The sequence below is a fragment of the Canis lupus genome, chromosome 7 (assembly GCF_003254725.2).
Source record: "Canis lupus dingo isolate Sandy chromosome 7, ASM325472v2, whole genome shotgun sequence".
NCBI classification, from domain to species: domain Eukaryota; kingdom Metazoa; phylum Chordata; class Mammalia; order Carnivora; family Canidae; genus Canis; species Canis lupus.
In genome coordinates, this window is record NC_064249.1 from 26,971,968 (window position 1) to 26,991,051 (window position 19,084).

Consider the following 19,084-nt stretch of genomic DNA (forward strand, 5'->3'; position numbering starts at 1 on the left):
AAAAGGCCTGAATTCAGGATCTAAGGAGGGATAGTCACTGCTGTAGTTCAGGATATACTTGGCACACAATAGGAAGGGTGCTATAATAGGGAATCAAATTATTGGTCAGATACTTGGTCTTTAGTCAGGTAGGTGTTGGTATGAAAAAAAAAATGTCCACACTTAGCCTAATCCATTTAGCCAGTGAATTCTGAAATATGAACCAAGGTTACAACAAACTGATTTGAGTGCTAGACAGGATGTTTTTATTTTCTCTTGCTATGTGACAGATTGTCCTGAACTTAGCAGCCTAAAACTACACACATTATCATCTCACATTTCCATGGGTCCAGGAGTTCAGTCACTGCTTAGGTGGGCCCTCTATAAGGGGTCTCACAAGTCTGAAATCAAGGTGTCACCACAGGTATGATCTCATTTGAAGCTCCGAAGTTCAGGTAGTTGTTGCCAGAATTATTTTCCTTGCAAATGTAGAACTCATGGTACTTGCCCCTTCAAAGCCAGCAGAAGAGAGTCTCTGCTGCTCCAAGGCTCTGATTTGGCCAGTAAAGATACAATGAGCTACTTAGATTCAGGCAGTTCATTATGTACATAGGCAATAAAAGGAAGAGTAGCCAAACTTTCTGGGTTCTTATCCTACATACCGAAAATGATGATTCCAAAATAAAAGGGGCTGCACGGCAGTAATAGGAATTGTAGGATACCCAAGCCAATTCTACATTGTAGCTCAGTGGTTTTATGGTCTGCAAATATGCCCTGCAGAAAACTTTCCATACATTATCATAACCTGGAGGGTGGTAAGAAATTGGCTTGTGACAGTCTTCTAGGATGATGAGTGAGAGATGGCCTCACAAGCCATTCATCATCTCATGTTCTGGGAGGATTACAGAGCATTCAGGGTTGTCAGGGTGCCATGGCAGAGCTGTTCATCTACATGAGCCAGGGTGATTTCTGTATCTACCCACATAGTTCTCATACCTAAGCACCCTGGAGTAGGGAACTCCACTGATGACACACTTGTTTTTTGTCCTGCCAGTATGCTTTATTTCCTGTCTGATACCCTTCTGCAAATGGAGCCTAGTACAGAGTATGGCCTATTGAGTCTTTTGAATATGATCTTCCAGCTGAACCCAAACCACTGCTAGTTGTATAGAATGGGCATTGCAAACAAAGTATATGTCTATATTAGCAAGTGCCAATCACATACACACATGAATATTTATATGTACATATTAATTAGCACAGTATATTTGGTGCTCACAGAATTTTAGAACACCAAGGGGTTATTGAGTAAGTATAATGGTTCTTACTCTAGAACCAGAGGCTTGCCAGACTTAGAAGGTGATTAGTCATCAAAATACAATATGAAACTTTGTGGGCACGGGCTCATGAATGCTTATATAACCAGGGTATGACTCTGTTGTGTGCCCCAAATGGCCCAAGATGGAGGAACACAGCCTACCACACAACTTGCCCATGGACACATACCTGGCATTAGTTGAGTAACCAAAACTGTAGCACTGGTGTTTCTTTGAGCTGTACTATCACTACTTGGTTTGTGGTATTTTAATACGGGGTAATTCTTAACTGCATGGATCAGCAACATTGTTGCTTCATTTGAATTTGATTGGCATGTTGACACCAGATTATTCCCACAAAAAGTACTACCACTTTTCAGGGAAGGTTTTTTTTTTGTTTTTGTTTTTGTTTTGTGATTTAAAATATTCACATGCCTATATAACCTATATGGTTCTCTTTGGAATGTTTTCTTGCTTTTAAGTTAAATAATGGCTTTATAAATGCAACTTTAGTGAGTTACAGGCATTATCTCTTAGGGGTAGGGAATTTCCTAACTATAGTCTTGGTCCAAGCATTTTGACTCTATAAAAAGGCCGGCAAGGAGTGTTCATGACAAGGAGTGTTCATGATGTAACAGAAATACATACATAGTTGCAAAAATACAGCATCACTTTAAACCCTTTGTCAACAGTACCTTAAAAAGCCACAAGATGGGGGTGTTTACTATGAAAATAAATATTTTCTGTATAAAATAAGGAATGAGTATTTGTTGCAGAGCATGATTTTTTTTTCTTAATGGAAGAGCACTGACATTAAGCTCATGCAAGTGTTAGGCATTGTAATAAGGGTTTAAAAAACACTGTTACATCTAATTCTCAAAAGTGAGAGATGATCATTCTCATTTAAAGGTGAGAAAATACGAGGCTTGAGGAAGCTTAGAATGGACACTACTACACCATGCAGCTTCCCTGCTGATAATTAGAATAGAGGCATTTCAGGAATAGGAGAATGCTGTCTGCCTCTAAGGATGATTTAAGTCAACATTGAAATGTCTTTTCCTTTCTACATGTCTTTATCTTTTCCTGGGCATGCTCTCTTGTGTCCTTTCTTCTACCATATGACTCTCTTTTAACTGGAAATGATATAAGTCTCCACACCCTCCTTTACAAACTTGTTTTTCCTTTGAGTTCCTAATTTTCTGTTTCAGTTAATAGCATCATCTCCTGACACTCAGTTGCTCAAATTATAAATCTAGAAATCCTCTACCCTTTTCTTGCCCCAGCTTCCTTTATCAGTGTCGTTAATCGTTGCTGCTTGAAATATCCCCTCCTTTTACATATATATGTATATAAATATATTTACATATAAATATATATTTACATATATATATTTACATATATATTTACATATATATATAAAATCTCCATCCCTTAGGTAGGCTAGAATTTTTCCCACCATTAACCTTCATTACTCTGCCCTATTCATGCTTATCCCCTTAAAACTCAGTACCAGGATCTTGATGCTGTCTGTCTGGTTAGGCTGCACAGCTGGTACCATGAGCTTCCTTCCATTATGGCAGTTAATGCACCAGTTTTCTCCAGGAGACTGAAATCAATCAATTTCTTTCTTTCTTTTCTTTCTTTCTTTCTTTCTTTCTTTCTTTCTTTCTTTCTTTCTTTCTTTCTTTTCTTTCTTTTCTTTCTTTTCTTTCTTTTCTTTCTTTTCTTTCTTTTCTTTTCTTTCTTTTCTTTCTTTTCTTTCTTTCTTCTTTCTAGTTTGTTTATTTATTTATTTATTTATTTATAACAGAGAGAGAGAGAGGTAGAGACACAGGCAGAGGAAGAAGCAGGCTCCATGCAGGGAGCCCCATGTGGGACTCAATCCCATGTCCAGGATCATGCCCTGGGCCAAAGGTGGCGCTAAACCGCTGAGCCACCCAGGCTGCCCCTCTTTCTAAAGATTGGTCTTAAAACTTTCACATTGGTGTCCTCAGTAAATAGTGTAGCAATTCCTTAATACATGTGTTTTGAATAAATGAAATCTTTTATTGAGATCAGAAGATATTTGTTGAATGCCTGCTTTCTACCTGGCATATTTCACATGATCTAGGAAATAAAAGGATGAGTGGGACAGTTTCTGCTTCTAAGGGATTTAAAGTGTATAATGAGGTTAAGATCAACATAAAATACAAATAGAAATCAGTATTGTAATTGCTGTGAAAATGTAAAAAAAGCATGTGAAATGTGTTCTCACTGGTTTTTTTAAAAAATTATCCTTTATATTAGAATAAATAAGTAGATAATTTTCTATAGAAGTTGCCTTCAGGGCATGAGAACATCTTAAAATATAGAATCACAATTATGAGATTTTCCATTATTAAAGGTTTTACAGTATCTGATTAAGAGTGTTATACCAGTGGATGGTAATATGTGAAAGAGAAAGTAATAATTTATTAATTCCTCAGCAGAAAAATTAAAATGTTGATTGATTTGTTAGATTTATTACATGTATACCATGTTGTTGAGGTAATGTCCCTAAGTTTCTCACAATCTAGTTAAAATTAATCGAGAGAGGGCAACCCTGGTGGCTCAGTGGTTTAGCGCTGCATTCAGCCCAGGGCGTGATCCTGGAGACCCGGGATCAAGTCCCATGTCAGGTTCCCTGCATGGGGCCTGCTTCTCCCTCTGCCTGTGTCTCTGCCTCTCTCTCTGTGTGTGTCTTCCATGAGTAAATAAATAAAATCCTTTAAACAAATAAAATTAATCTAGAATTGTATGGGTTCTGTTCCAGTTAATCTGCCTTCATCCATGAGGTCTTTTGTTTATAGGGATTCTGGGACTGATCATTGTTATTCTTAACGTTTTTTGGGTTTTTTTTTTTTAATTTTTATTTATTTATGATAGTCACACACACACAGAGAGAGAGAGAGAGAGAGAGGCAGAGACACAGGCAGAGGGAGAAGCAAGCTCCATGCACCGGGAGCCCGACGTGGGATTCGATCCCGGGTCTCCAGGATCGCACCCTGGGCCAAAGGCAGGCGCCAAACGGCTGCGCCACCCAGGGATCCCGGGTTTTGTTTTAAATAATGTGTAGTGTATCGATATCCATAATATCCATAATCTGATCACATGTAGGGGCTGCAGTGGGTGCTGTCCGCTCCCACCCTGCAGTACTGCCTTAATTTAGGTTATTGTCATCTCTTGCAAATGACAAAAAGTAACTGCCTTGGGAATTTCAAGATTTGTCCTTGCTGAACAATAGCTGTGTTTCTGTTACAGTTCGCAGAGTTCAGTGGAGACCTCTACATTCACTGCCTTATATCTTTCTTAAGTAACTGGGTATGCTTTTCAGGACTTACACCCAAATTGTTTGCTTATTCAGCAAATGTTCATCAAACGGGTACTCTGCCCCAAGCACTGTTGCTGATACTGGGGCTGCAAAAGTGAACAAAATGAGCAGTTTCTGCTTTCATCAAGCTTAGCGTCTAGGGGGGGAAAGGTAGGAAATAGGTATGTACTTTCACTTAGTGTTAAATGCTTTAAATATAGAAGTGGGACAGACAGGCTCTATCACAGCTCTAAAGGTTAATGCAGTGGTTCTGTGAGGGCTGGAATTGTCTGCTTTGTTCATTACTGTCTTCTCTGGGCCAAAAACAATACATAGCAGGCTTTCATTGATTGTTGACTACACTAATTAGTTGCTTGAATATTTGTGCCATTGTCTTTATATAGGATGAACGTTTTAGCTGTTTAGGTGATTAGGCATTTTGCTACAAGCCCATCTTAGGGATTCAGGGGATTTTTCGATCTTTTTGGGCAGAAGAGATGTTCTGCGTCCTGGCTTGGGTGATGCTTCTATCTGGTATCCTTCAGTGGGCTCTGTGTGGGAAGCACAGAATTCTGGGAGCTGTGATGAACTGTGAAGTTTGTGTGTGGAAAATCAGTGGGTTTAAAAATGCTTTTCATATAGGAAGGAGAGACTGTCAACAAACGTAGTAATTGCTACTTGAATCTGAGACTACTTCTGAACCCACCTATGTCTAAACGAGTCTGCATTTTGATTTTAAAGCAAACTTTTTGAAGATAGAGCTCTTCAAGGGAAGAGATAAAACTGTTTTAAAACTAGGCATCCAGGCCTCACCCCTGACCCACTGGCTTAGTTTGGAGGATACTATAGAATAGAGGGCAGAGACAAAATGTGTATTGTGAGGTTTTGTTTTGTTTTTGTTTTTTTTAAAGCACCACAGGCAATAATCAACACAATTATTTCTTTCCTAATTAGAAAGTTGCATATCTTTATTTTATAAAGATATTATACTTTATATTATATATATTCTATATAAAATATTTTATATATATATAGTTGCTAGTAATCCAGTGCATTTTAAACATTTTTTGAGTTGTAAGAACCATGAGTTCACTTTATTTCTCCTTTTAAATATTTCACTGGCATAACAATTTTATGAAGTAATTTAAGGTAATTTTTGTTTAACAGAATGGGAAAACTAAACACTTTAAATTATTATTTTTTTAAGATTTATTTATTCATGAGAGACACAGAGAAAGAAGTAGAGACATAGAGAAAGGGAGAAGCAGGCTCCTTGCAGGGAGCCCATTGTGGGACTTGATCCCTGGACTGAGATCTTACCCTGAGCCAAAGGCTGACGCTCAGCCACTGAGCCACCCAGGCGTCCTTAAACACTTTGAATTATTTTTTTTTTAAACACTTTGAATTATTAAACATTTCTGTGTTTGTGTACTCAAGGTAACTCCTGAGTGAGAGCAAGCAGCTAAGAACCAATTAGATGAATGAGCCAGTGAAGATTAAGTCTTTATTAAACAGTCTGAAATTTGGTTAGAACAGGCCCTCATCACCTAACATAAAGGAGGAAATTATATTTTCATTTTGAAAAACAGCAAAAAGTGTTTCCTTTCTGCTCCCTCTTGGGTGCTTCAGAACCTTTTCAAGTGTACCTGTCTTAAACCCTGTTTGTTTTCAGAGAAAAATGATGAGCAATGAACAGTTACACTCACTGAGCATTAGTATACATTTCCATTTTGGAAATTGAGTATTTTCAAAAGCTAACCTAGGCAAATTCCTTTATTAGCATTAGTGTATAAACTATAGCAAAAGTAGGTTATAACTGTGTCTATGTGATGCCTCTCTCAGTAGCTTATGGAAAAGAAAGTGAAACTAATTATTTAGAGTCAAGCTATTTGATTAAAATCTGCAGTTACCAAGCATTCTGACAGTACATTTAATTTGCAGGAACAGGGCTAAAAATAAACTATCTTTAAGTTAAATATGACTTTTACTTATATTATCTTTAATTGCCTGAGTGCTCAAGCCCACAAAGAAGGACACTGCCAAGCAGCCTTCACTTAAACATTTTATAGTTGGATATTCATCTGAAAACTCGCTATTTTCTATCATGGAAGTTTTCTAATGAAAGTTTCAAAAATTATAAAAATGCTCAAAAGAAAAAATAATTTTTATTTTTTTAATAATTTTTAAATCTTTCTTTTAAACTAGTGTTCAGAATCAGGTGGATGAAGTTATTGATGTCATGCAAGAAAATATTACAAAGGTAATTGAAAGAGGGGAGAGACTAGATGAACTACAGGACAAATCAGGTACAGATACTTCATATATTTCTTGATATTAATCTGTGTTTTGATGGTTTCTCTTTCCATTTCTCTAGCCAGAATTTAGGAATCTTGGCTTAGGAAAATGATATTTGGTTCTTAAGTTTGTGATTTTAGTATTTTTACTTTAGCTCCCTTTACTTGACTCATCTTACTGCATTATTTAATTGTTGGGTTGGGAATAGAAAATTTTTAAATTTATTGTTGGAAAGTTAGAGTGGTTTTTTTTCTTTTTTATGTTGATGTGTGTTGTATTTTTTCTCGCGATCGCAATCTCAAGAAGGAAAAGTCTAATCACTTCAACACTTAGGTCAAAGTTAATCTGTTTTTATTTTATGCTTTCTCTGGTAACTTAGAAACATTTCTTTATTGACAAATGTTAGTCTCTGTATTTGTAACAGTTGCTGGCATATGTTGGGTACTCAAATATTCTTTAAATAAATGATGAGTGGCGAAATACCCGACTAATCCTTGATAGTTTGTCTAACAACTTATTTAACCACTTTTAAAATTCATTGTTTTACCTCAGACTGTTTCATGGTTTATTTATCCATTGTCCTGTTCATGTTTGATTCAGATTTTTACACTATTAGTTTTTTAGTGGGCACGCTTGTATATGTCTTCTTGTGGTAGGGTATGTAACTCAGAATAAATTGCTGTTTAGCTTTATTTATTTACATAAATATTTTTAGCTTTACATAATACTGTCAAAGTATTCTTTAAAATTATTAAATGTCTGCTGATTTATATCTTTACTAGCTATGTATGAGAATTCCTGTTCTGCATCCTCAATAAAACTGATACTGTCCCAGCAGTAAATAAATAAATATCATTGTTTTACTTTAAAATCAATCACTTTCTGTATCTTCTAAGAATCTAATCTTCTCCATGTGTAAATTTTTTTCTATAGGTATGTTAAGTATTTGAATTTTTAAAGAGTATTTTCTTACCAGAATTTATGTTTTTGTGAAAGCATTGAGGCCCTGGAAAAAATGACCTACTGCTATTTTTTGCTTGCCTCCCTCACCCCCATACAGATTGCCAGAGTTTGTGGGTGGAGGAACGGGAGGATGTTGTTTTCATGCTTAAAAGGCAATACATTTGCAGAAGTAGAAATTAATATTTTCTTGTCTTTGTGTGACTAGATAAAAGAATCCTGTTATGTCGTTTAATCCTTCTCTCCATCCTCTATGTGATATAGAAAGCTTATCGGATAATGCAACTGCTTTTAGCAACAGATCCAAACAACTTCGAAGGCAAATGTGGTGGCGTGGATGCAAAGTAAGTCAGTAGACACTGCGTTAGTTGCCCAGGATCTCAAGTGGTCTTCAGAAAATAAAGGGCCTCTAGACTCGAAGCTCTGTGAGGACAAGGACTACTACTGCCTTGTTTATTATAGCTTCTGAACTTGAGACATGCTGGGACTCAGTAAATATTTGCTGAATTTATTAATAGCTCTGGGTACAGGAATAACTAAAGGAATCAAGCAATTCTTAAAAGGATGTTTTCATGGATTTCCTCATATAAAGTAAGCCAAGTTTTATTAGTAATTTAGCTACTTGTAGACTACCTTATGAGAAATATAAATTTTTCATATAGTTTATTGTTAGTACCTTTTTGGAACAACTTATAACATTACATAGAGATTTTAAAAGATGGAATGGAAGCTAGAGAAAAGTACGATTTTCTGTTGGAGAAAAATAAAAGCAGTTTATATGTTAGAACCCATTATAACAAATGAGGCTTAAAAAAAACCCTCACTATTCTTTATTATTCCAAAGAAATCAGAAATAAAAATGTTTAACAAGCTAAAACATGAGAATCAATATGTACTAATATATTCATGCAAAACATTTTATAGAAATGTATTTGCCTCTTAAATATGGCTACTAATCATTAAAATGTTTAAGATTACATAGAGAATTTCATGTCATGTGAGCAATTTTTTTTCCCTCTCAATTCTGTGTATCATTTTTGGCTCTGTTGGAAAGTCTTAGACATAAATTCATTGTTTTTAATCTCTCATTTTTAAGTTTGAACTTGACTTTGCCTTATGCTAAGAATTTCTTCCAAGAGTTGCTGTGGATTTACTTATTTTTGTCTGTCTGCCTGTTGAATCATCTTACTTTCAAAATAGAAATGAGGAAAGAAACAGGTTTCATTGTTCCCCTTGTCTAGTAAAGAATAAATTTCCCATCCTCTATAAGCTTTCCTTTTTTTTTTTTTTTTTAAAGATTTATTTATTCATGATAGACATAGAGAGAGAGAGGCAGAGACACAGGAGGAGGGATAAGCAGGCCCATGCCAGGAGCCTGACATGGGACTCGATCCCGGGACCCCAGGATCGCGCCCTGGGCCAAAGGCAGACGTGAAACCCCTGAGCCACCCAGGGATCCCAAGTTTTCCATTTTTATAGAAATTCTCTATACCCTGGTTTGGAAGAGCCAAGGGTCCATGAGCCACTCACTTCCTCTCCCCCTATGTACACATGACCCATTCATGTAGCCACTAAAAGATGATCATAATGTGCATTTTGCCTAGCTTCTTTTCACCATATCTAAAGATTGTTGTTTTGTATCTTCTGGATTTCAGACCGGAGGAACAGTTATGCCTTTTTTTTTTTTTTTGAAAAGTATGTTTTAAGGAGGAAAAATTGAATTATATTTTAAAATTATATTTGAATTATATTTCTATATCAGAAAGGGAGACAGAACATAAAGACTCCTAACTCTGGGAAATGAACTAGGGGTGGTGGGAAGGGGAGGAGGGTGGGGGTGAATGGGTGACGGGCACTGAGGGGGGCACTTGACGGGATGAGCACTGGGTGTTATTATGTTAGCAAATTGAATGCCAATAAATAAATTTATTATTTAAAAAAATGAATTATATTTCTAAATAGTCCCTATATCACTACCATTTTCTGGATTGACTTTGTAATGATGATTGAGGAAAGGGGATATAGGGACAGGAAACAAAAAAAAAAAAATAGAGACAGGAAACAAATCAGAGGTTGCCAGTGGCTAGCTAAGGGTAGGGAGGTGCATACTGACTATAATAGAGCATGAGGGAACTTTCGGAGTGATGGAGTGCCTTATGTTTGATTGATGGTGGTGGCTGACAACTCTACATTTGTCAAAACACATCAAAATGAAGTTTAAAAGGGTGAATATTATTCTAGATAAAGTATATTTCAGTAGACCTGACTTTAAAAGTGAACAAAATTATCCAGTAGGTGCGGAGAATTTCTACATTGTTTTATCATAATTAATAATTTTAATAGGCACCTGGTGTCCAAATTGCAAACCTTCCATGTATTCTCTTGGTCAGTTTGTTCCTGTCATAAATATGATGCCACTAAAATGTTACCTGTAGCTGTTTTAGAAACATTTCATTAGCTACTTCTGGTTGCTATTTCTGATACTCATAATGTTGCATGTGTTTATAGTAGCTAAGTCTTTTTTTTAATTAATGAACCATCTTTAATCAGTTATCTGTGAAAATGATGAAAACAAGACTTTTATCAGGAAAATCAGACCAATTTATAATTTATGTACTTTAGGATTAAATGAGGAATGTGACAATTTTATAGAGATGTGATCTGAAAATATTGAGCAACAGACTAAGGATTAATCTTAAGGTTTCTCCTCCCAACTGTGAAACTGGCACACATAGGCCTCGTAGGCAAGTTATTTATTAAATGAGGTATCCACAAAGAATCTAAATTATATTCCTCAAAATGGAGACAAAATTGCCAAGAGGAGAGTAAGGAGAACAAAAACAGAATTCTCATATGCTTTGAGAATAAGTGCTATAAAAAATGCTGCCTTATATAGAGAGAATGAATTGTATTGAATACCTATATTATTCATCATATCCTGATACTTTTGAACAGAGTTGCTAAAATTTCATACTTTTCCTAGTCTCATTAGAAATAAGCAGGAGAAATCATAGACACAGTGTTCAGGCCAGTGAAGACTTTGTTACTGTTTACTGTACAGTACAGCCTTAAACAATAAAATCCAGGCAAGCAAAAAACAAAGATGAAAATAGTAAGTTCACATGAGAAAAAATTTGAAAAGCTTTCAAGGGATGAGCTTTTCATTGATGAGTTAGTATACTGTAATTAGTAGCACAACAGATAATCTTGACTTTATTAACAAGTCAAACATTAATACCTTATACTTTTTTGTGTGTTGTAGATAAAAGCCATCATGGCTTTGGTTGCTGTTATCCTTTTGCTAGTGATTATCAGTAAGTATTTACTGGATTAGTAATGTGTGGGGGGGTATCATTTGTTTTAGAGTTCATTTTAATTTCCCTTTTAACTTATTTTCAGTTGATCTAGTATGACTAATGCCAGGATTGAGTAATAACTTCTGACCTTAAGTCAGGACTTCTTAAACTACTAGTCTATAGATGTCTGAAAATGTTCTTAAATTGTATGAAAAAATCTGTGTGAATATGCATATGCACATTTTTGTGGGAAGAGAGTCCATATCTTTAATCAGATTCTCAGAGAGCATTCCTGCCTACCCCTCACCCGCAAACCCAGGGCTGTCTGAGGCCAAACGGTGCCTGTACACCCATCTTCTATTATTAACTTCAGGTATGGAAGTTTGTCTTTCATAATACTGTGTTTGGAGGACAAGTCCAGATAAATTTTCTCCATATGATGGGTTTTGTTTTGTTGTTTGGGTTTAGATTTAAACTTGATTTTACTCATTAATGCCTAACTCATCTTTTTTTCTTAACATTATTAAAGTCAGATAATTTTTATTACCTCCTCTTCCCCAAGTCCCTTTATCTGTGTTTATAGGGATTTTATGAAGATTTGAAAAGTGCCTCATAAGAGCCATTTGAAAAACCCCATGGAATTACTCTCTTTTTAGACAGAAAAAGTTTGTCACAAAGAAGTAGTGTTGATCCTCATTGTGGATTTTGTGTGACTTCACCTAAAACACTGATGTATAAACTAGAAATCAGTCCTGGAGATGCTTCCCTCGTCATTGGCAGCTGTGTTCAGAACAGTGAAAAATCTGCATCTCCTGGACATCAGTGGGCACATTCCCAGCTGACGTCTGGTGAGACTGTGCTCTGCCTTTCTAGTTTCAGCTCTCATACACAAGTCTTTCTAAGTCTGTTTAGTACTGCATCTCTCACAGTTTTGTGCATTTTGTTGGTGATTTCAGTATTTAAAATGGCCCCCAAGCCTCATGTTGAATTGCTGTCTAGTGTTGCTCTAAGCTCTAGAAGGCTGTGGTGGGCCTTACGGAAAATACATATGCTAGATAAACTTCATTTAGGCATAAGTTACAGTGCTGTTAGCCCTGAGTTCAATGTTAGTGAATCAACAACATCTATCAGAAGGTTATCTTTTTTTTTTTTTTAGATTTTCTTTATTTATTCATGAGAGAGACACAGAGACATAGGCAGAGGGAGAAGCAGGCTCCCTACAGGGAGCCCGATGTGAGACTTGATCCCAGAACTCCAGGATCATGCCCTGAGCTGAAGGCAGATACTCAACCGCTGAGCCACCCAGGCATCCCTCAAAAGGCTATCTTTGAACAGAAATGCAAGATTATATATTGATTGGTGGACAAAAATATAGCCAAAGGCTTGCAGGAATCTAACCCTGTATTTTCCCTAGGAATGAGGGTTCATTATTTATTAATTCAGTGTTTGTAGTTACTTTATAGAACATAACTACTATAGATACCAGAATCAACCATATATTTATGGTGGAAAATGTGGAATAAAGCATAAAGAAGAAAATAAAATTCACCTGTAATCCTACTACACAGGGATAGCTACTGTTAATATAAGTATTCTGTATTTCAAATATTTTCCTGATTGATCATGTTTTTCAAAAGCTAATGTTATATACATACATACTTAATAACCTGGGAAAATGTGTAATATTTAAAAAATATTGTAGTAGCTGTATGCTATGGTAATACCGTAACCTATTTGATCAAAATCCCAATGTTAGTGGCGCCTGGCTGGCTCAGTCAGTAGAGCATGCCACTCTTGGTCTTGGACGTTGCAAGTTCGAGCCCCATGTTGGGTGTGGAGATTACTTAAAAATAAAAATCTTTAAAGAGAAAATGCTAATTATAGACATTTAGTTTGTTTTATGATATTTTTGCTTATGCTATTCCTATTTGTTATCTTTCATCTCAGATAAAAAGTTCCTTCCTGGGGTTCCTGGGATGGCTCAATTGTTGAGCATCCGATTCTTGATGGTTCCAGGCTCTGTGCTCAGCAGGGAGTCTCCTTGAGATTCTCTCTCTCCCTCTTCCCCTTCCCACATGAACATCGTGCATGCTCTCGCTCTAAAAAAAATAAATCTTTTTTTAAAAAGTTCCTTCCTTATTACCTCTTTCCAAAAGTGGACACAGCTATGTTTAAGAATATTGTTTTTAACATACCATCTGAATCTGATTTTGATATGTTCCTCTGCATTTTTTTCTCTTACAGTTCTTACAGTCTTGAAATACCGCGCTTGATTTGGTGACAGAGATCTTCATTACACAGAATCTGGGACAACAATAATAAAAGATTGCTGCATAATTTAAATGAAACCTATGTATATAACTTTCAAAACTTCTTTTTCAAGAAACGAAGAGGCAAGTATCACTTCAAATTGGAGCATTGTGAATGTCTAGTTATCTTCTTCCTTTCTCACAAAGTGTGTTTTTAAAAATTATGTTTAAGGCAGATAACCAGCCTCTGTTTTGCCATATTCCAAGGATCTAATTTGAAACTAGATACTTGCCAGTTCATTATTTGTATATGTAGTTAAACAGTGACCACAATATTTCATACTATTATTATAAGGACTTACATTATTGCATCAACATGGGGATCAGACTGGGAGTCCAGGAGCCTGTGTAGAGTACCAAAACATGCTAAAAACCATGCATAGCCATTCCATTAATATTTGCAAGATTCTTCTCACATTACAGCTACTTTGCAAGCAATTTCCACATGTTTATGGGTGTAACAAAAGCTAAATGTTGTAAATGTTCCTGCCTTCAGCTATAACTAAAACATTCCAGTAAACCTATTTTTGACTGTATAAGGGAATGTGTAGTAATTTTTTGGCATATGGATTATGGAAATGGAAAAATCTAAACAATATGAAAAGCATAGTGTGGTACCATAAAACTGGAGATAATAAAATTATTGGAGAACATTACTGGAGTGTTTGAAAATAAACAGCATGGTCCAGTCTATTTCCAGTTAGCTTCCAATAAGAAGGGACCTAATGTGAGTAAATGAAATCCACAGGTAACTTATCCTCTAATTTTATTTTGATACCTTCCCTCTTTAGCTTCAACTATCCCTCTCCCAGAAGTGCTAAAAGTAGCAAAATCATCTGTTTGGAATTTGCTATTTTTGTATTCCCTGATCATCCCTGAGAGGTGCATGTTGTACAATCAGGTGTCAAATTAGCCAACAGTAATGAGTATAAAAAGTCAGGAGATAATCATCCATCAGTCAGTAACCAAATAGCTAGAGTGGCCATTAACCTAAGTCTATTTTTACAGCAATAAAATATATTGTTAACTTTAAAATGTGCCAACCTCCTTGTGTTGTTTAAACAAGTCAAAGCAAAAATACATAGTGCTCAAATGTCTTCAAGGAAGAAGCTTTATAATAAAATTGGAGGTCCTGCAGAAACTTGTGCACATGAATATGTTGACTATATATACATATATAACTGAAATTGAAATAGGGTAAATAGAAGAACCAGTATTTAAATAGGAAAGAAATATGGTCCTGTATAGTTTGCTTTCTTTGGTTATTTTAATTCAGAACATATGAAACATAGAATCCATTTTTTTTTAAGTCTATAGGATTAGTACTAAGAAGCAGAACTGTTATGTTTAAATGGAAAGAAATAGGAAGGGATAAAGCATATTAGGATATACTCAAGATACCTGCAAGTTACGAAGATCTAAATCACTAAATTTTATAGTCTGATAACATTTAAAAAAAGACAAAGGTCTTACATACTATGGGGTATCATCACTGGTCTTGCTACTCTTTGTAAATGTCAATTAATGTAAATAACATAATAAATACTAAATCCTTTGACAAAGTAAGATGCCCATGAGAATGAGTATTTTTAGAATTTCAGTAGCTAATATAGTTCAGGAATGGAAAGGTTTTAACATAATGAACAGAATCAGTCCTAACATATGTATGTATGTCTCTTATTTGGGATTGGAACCAGATTCATCAGTGGTTAATTTTCCATTGGGTGGTGTGGAAATCTGGTTTCTCCATGATAGCAGTGAAGATTATTTCTCAAAAAGAATCCACATTTCTAGTGTTTCTTTTAATAAAGTATGCCACTCTTCAATATAAAAAATTAAATTATTTTTTAAAATTTTAACCATAAAAAATGAAATATTTATATGACAGTATCATATATATGTAATTCTCTTTGTATTTAAATATATGGCTGCCAAAGTGGTGGCGTGCATGTCACTGTGTTCTAGTTGTTGCTTGGTTCATTTTGTCTTTCTTGGTCCTCATTAATCCTGAGACCCTTAAAATGCCTGGTCTGTTTATGACTTTACTGTGGTAATCTTAGAGACATGAGCTTTCTTACATTCAAAAACAAAAGAAAAATAATGTTCCAATTGATGCCAGGCCCACTACCTTCCTTCCTTCCCTTAATCGTTCTTTTTCTCATTCAGCTCAGATCATCCTGCACTTGAAAAATGAAGTTTTACAACACTATCAAAACTATCATTATTTAACAGCAAAGAAGATCAACTGAAAAATTCAAGTAGCTTTGTAAATACTAGTTGGTACCCAGTGAAATCAGGTCACTATTTTTATAATGCCTGAAACCTACCCTTATAATTTATGTTTAATTACTAAAGCCTATAGCAATTTTGTGATTATAACACTAATTAACTCTTCCTGACTATACACCAGTATTACCAGTGGTCTTTCAGTTTCTCCATCCTGATAAAGCTCACTGAAAACTGCACTCCAATTTTATGAACTTGGGGATTCCTTGTTTAAGAGCAAGCTCAATATTGAACATGGAAAATTATCTAAAATGGAAGAAAATCATTAGTACACATCAAGTAGAGAAATACATTGTGTTAGCTCTCCTGCAGATCACTTAACCATACAATCACTCTGCATTAGAAGATTTCAGCATTTTTACAGCAAAAATTGACATCATTCAGTTCTGTACACAGCATATGGGTATCCTGAAAATGAAGTGATTATACTTGCACAGATTGAGGAAGAATAAAAAATGAAAATTTATCATTGTCAATACACTCTTCACCATGCTTGCCACCCACACTTACTCTGTCCACATCTGTATGTATATACACTGACTAGGAAACAGCAAGAAATCGTTTTTTCATGTTGAGAAGGGATGCCATTAGAAGAGGTCTTTAGTTGTGCTGAGTATTACCAAGTCAAACTAACTGCTCTAATAGTCTGATTTTGTGTTTTCACACAAAAATGTGGTTGAAGTCCATTTTCTTTTTCTGTGAGTGCGGAGTAAGAGTATGAATCAGTCCAAAAGCATGCATACATTTGTTTTAGAATGCATTGTAGTGCTCATATTCACGCAGGGAATTATCACAGAGCAATGTAAAGGCACCGGGTCCTAAGGAGCTGGAAGATGCCTTACTTCTCAGTCTGTCCCCTGCTTTTTCCATGTTGTAGACAAACAGAACCATACGTCAGACAGATGTGGACCTTGCGCCATCTTTATAAGTTTGATTTGGGTCTTAACTCTGACTTTTTCTGAGAATCAAATAGAATAAGGGATGGGGATGTGAACTCTTTGAATCTCACTCCTGTTTTAAGAAACTGCCTGGGACAGGTCAGTAGGAATTGAAAGCATGATGGACTCAAAGTGGGAAAATGTAAGCTTATGAAAGCACAGATCTACCATATTTGTGCATCTCCATAGCACCCAGCATAATGCTGTGTGCCTGGCAGTTTCTAGATTAGTGAGCCTAAGAAACCACACAGACACCAGTGTGCTAATATGAGAGTCTGCTCCTATAATCCTCACCGCAGAGAGGACATGATCATATAATGTGGCCTTTGGACTTTACCAGAGGATAGTAGTGCTCTTTAACGATAATTGGGTCTAGAAAAATTCTGATTTTATAGTATTCCATCAGATTCTTTTCATTTGAAGAAGTCTTGAATAATGGATGATTGGATTGCAAGGTTACAAAGTAAATTGCATATTTCAGAGAGTTTAGTAAAACGTTTAAAATCAAAGAATAGGAAAATTCAGTCACTTGATTTTTATGCTTTGGGTATGTCATTGTTTGAAAGTCCACACTCTTCTACTTAACCATTTTGATAAGTGCCTTTGATGTATGGTGGAGATGAGCAAATGTAAATGTCGTGCGCCCTATTCTCTTGCTTCTCCGTTCTTCATAACTATTCTTACAGCGTTGCAGAATTCAGAACCTTGTGTTCATATCAGATATGTATTTGTAGCCCCTCCAAAATCAACCGTAAAATAAACTATTTCATAGAAAACAAAATTAAGCACTTTGGCTTATTCACTATGTGTTACTTGTTGCCTTACCTTCAGAGCATAGCTCACTTCAAATAACATCTAGATGATCACCCTGATTTAACAGGCCCCAGCTTTCCAGCAGTATACATGGAGGGATAAATCAGAGAAGGAAAAAGTATTCTATCACCAAAAGCCATGCCCAATGCACAACCCATTGATGGAATCAAGGAGGAATTTCTCAGTGTAAAATCACTGAATCTCAACAGTGGACAAAAACAAGTGGTGGAATACTCATACTTTATTTACCTCAGTCATGTCTACTTGAAGTAGGAAGGAGGACAAAGTTCTCTTAGACTTAGCTTAGCTATCCCCAGTCAGAAAATCTGACATAGCCATCAGCTGCTTGGCCCTGCTTTTAGAGACAAGCAGAGTGGGGTTCATGCTCTTCAGCCTCCCTCCACCTAACACCGAGTTCAGTCTTTTCAGTACTCCAGCACGGTGTGGCAGGGGGCTGACATTGGAGGCGCACGGTGCCCCGAGATACATAGTCTCCACAAGGAAAGTGCTCTAGTTTGGAATGGAAATGGGAATGGGAAGCGCCATGATAAGAACACTGTGAAGACAACAGTGCTGCATATAATCCAGTCGTTAAGTGAGAACCAGTCAGGAAGGTCAGATCATTCCTGGATCCATCAGTCATGCTCCATGAATGCCTATTAAATGCTAGAAAACTACTGTGGAGCCAGCCTGCTTTTCAGCTGCAGTTATAGGAAGGATTCTAACTGGTCGCCACATGTACAATGAGCAGGACAAGGGCAGCGCACTTACCCTATGTATTGAGTAATGGGACTAGCCCTCATCTGAGGAGTCTTCAAGGATGTGCGTGGGGTCTGTGTAACAGGGAAAGACAGTGTCCTCTTGGATCCTCCCCAGCAACATGCAAATACGCTATTGTTTCTTCCTTCTTAATGACCGAAACCAACCCTTCCTCCACTCACCCTATCAGCTTCCACCATTATCTCTGCAAAGGTCTTTGGTAGAATTCGCCTATATTTGCTTCTGTAGTTCTCTTTCACTCGTTCTCTTAAACATATTAGCTGAGCCTCTGCTTCCACACTCCACCAGTCTCACTTTTGTCACAGTGCCACTACCTCTGCATCGCTAGATCTAGTAGTCCACTCTCAGCCCTCCTCGTCCCAGTGCGGCATCCTTTGATGCGGTTAATTGCTGTCTTCTTAATACACGTTTCCTGGACTTGGTGTCTTCCTACTTTCCTGGTTGCTCTTTGCCCCAACGTTTTTTTTTTTTTTTTTCCTTTTCAGGCATTTTCTTACAATGGTTGGTTTCAGAGGTAGAGGCCAGTGATTCATCAGTCTCATACCCAGTATTTTTTTTAATTTTTTTAATTTTTATTTATTTATGATAGTCACACAGATTGAGAGAGAGAGAGGCAGAGACACAGGCAGAGGGAGAAGCAGGCTCCATGCACTGGGAGCCCGATGAGGGATTTGATCCCGGGTCTCCAGGATCACGCCCTGGGCCAAAGGCAGGCGCCAAACCGCTGTGCCACCCAGGGATCCCATATACCCAGTATTAATTACATCCTGAGCCCTCCTTAATG

General features: G+C 36.5%; 1 protein-coding gene across 7 annotated transcripts in view; it reads left to right on the forward strand.

Annotated features, from left to right (window-relative positions):
- The window catches only part of VAMP4 (vesicle associated membrane protein 4), a 30,595-nt gene extending 13,107 nt beyond the window's left edge, over positions 1-17,488 (forward strand). For 3 of the 7 annotated variants that reach the window (XM_025430337.3, XM_025430338.2, XM_035719342.1), the window contains 5 exons: positions 6,829-6,929; positions 8,143-8,222; positions 11,141-11,192; positions 11,831-12,022; positions 13,419-15,442. In XM_025430337.3, the coding sequence (XP_025286122.1) occupies positions 6,829-6,929; positions 8,143-8,222; positions 11,141-11,192; positions 11,831-12,022; positions 13,419-13,447 (454 nt within the window). In that variant the 3' untranslated portion in view covers positions 13,448-15,442. Of the gene's footprint in view, positions 1-6,828; positions 6,930-8,142; positions 8,223-11,140; positions 11,193-11,449; positions 11,548-11,830; positions 12,023-13,418 lie in introns of those variants that run through there. The other 4 variants (XR_003129175.3, XR_007411913.1, XM_035719343.2 and 1 more) reach the window with 4 other exon arrangements.
- Positions 17,489-19,084: the final 1,596 nt, after the last annotated feature.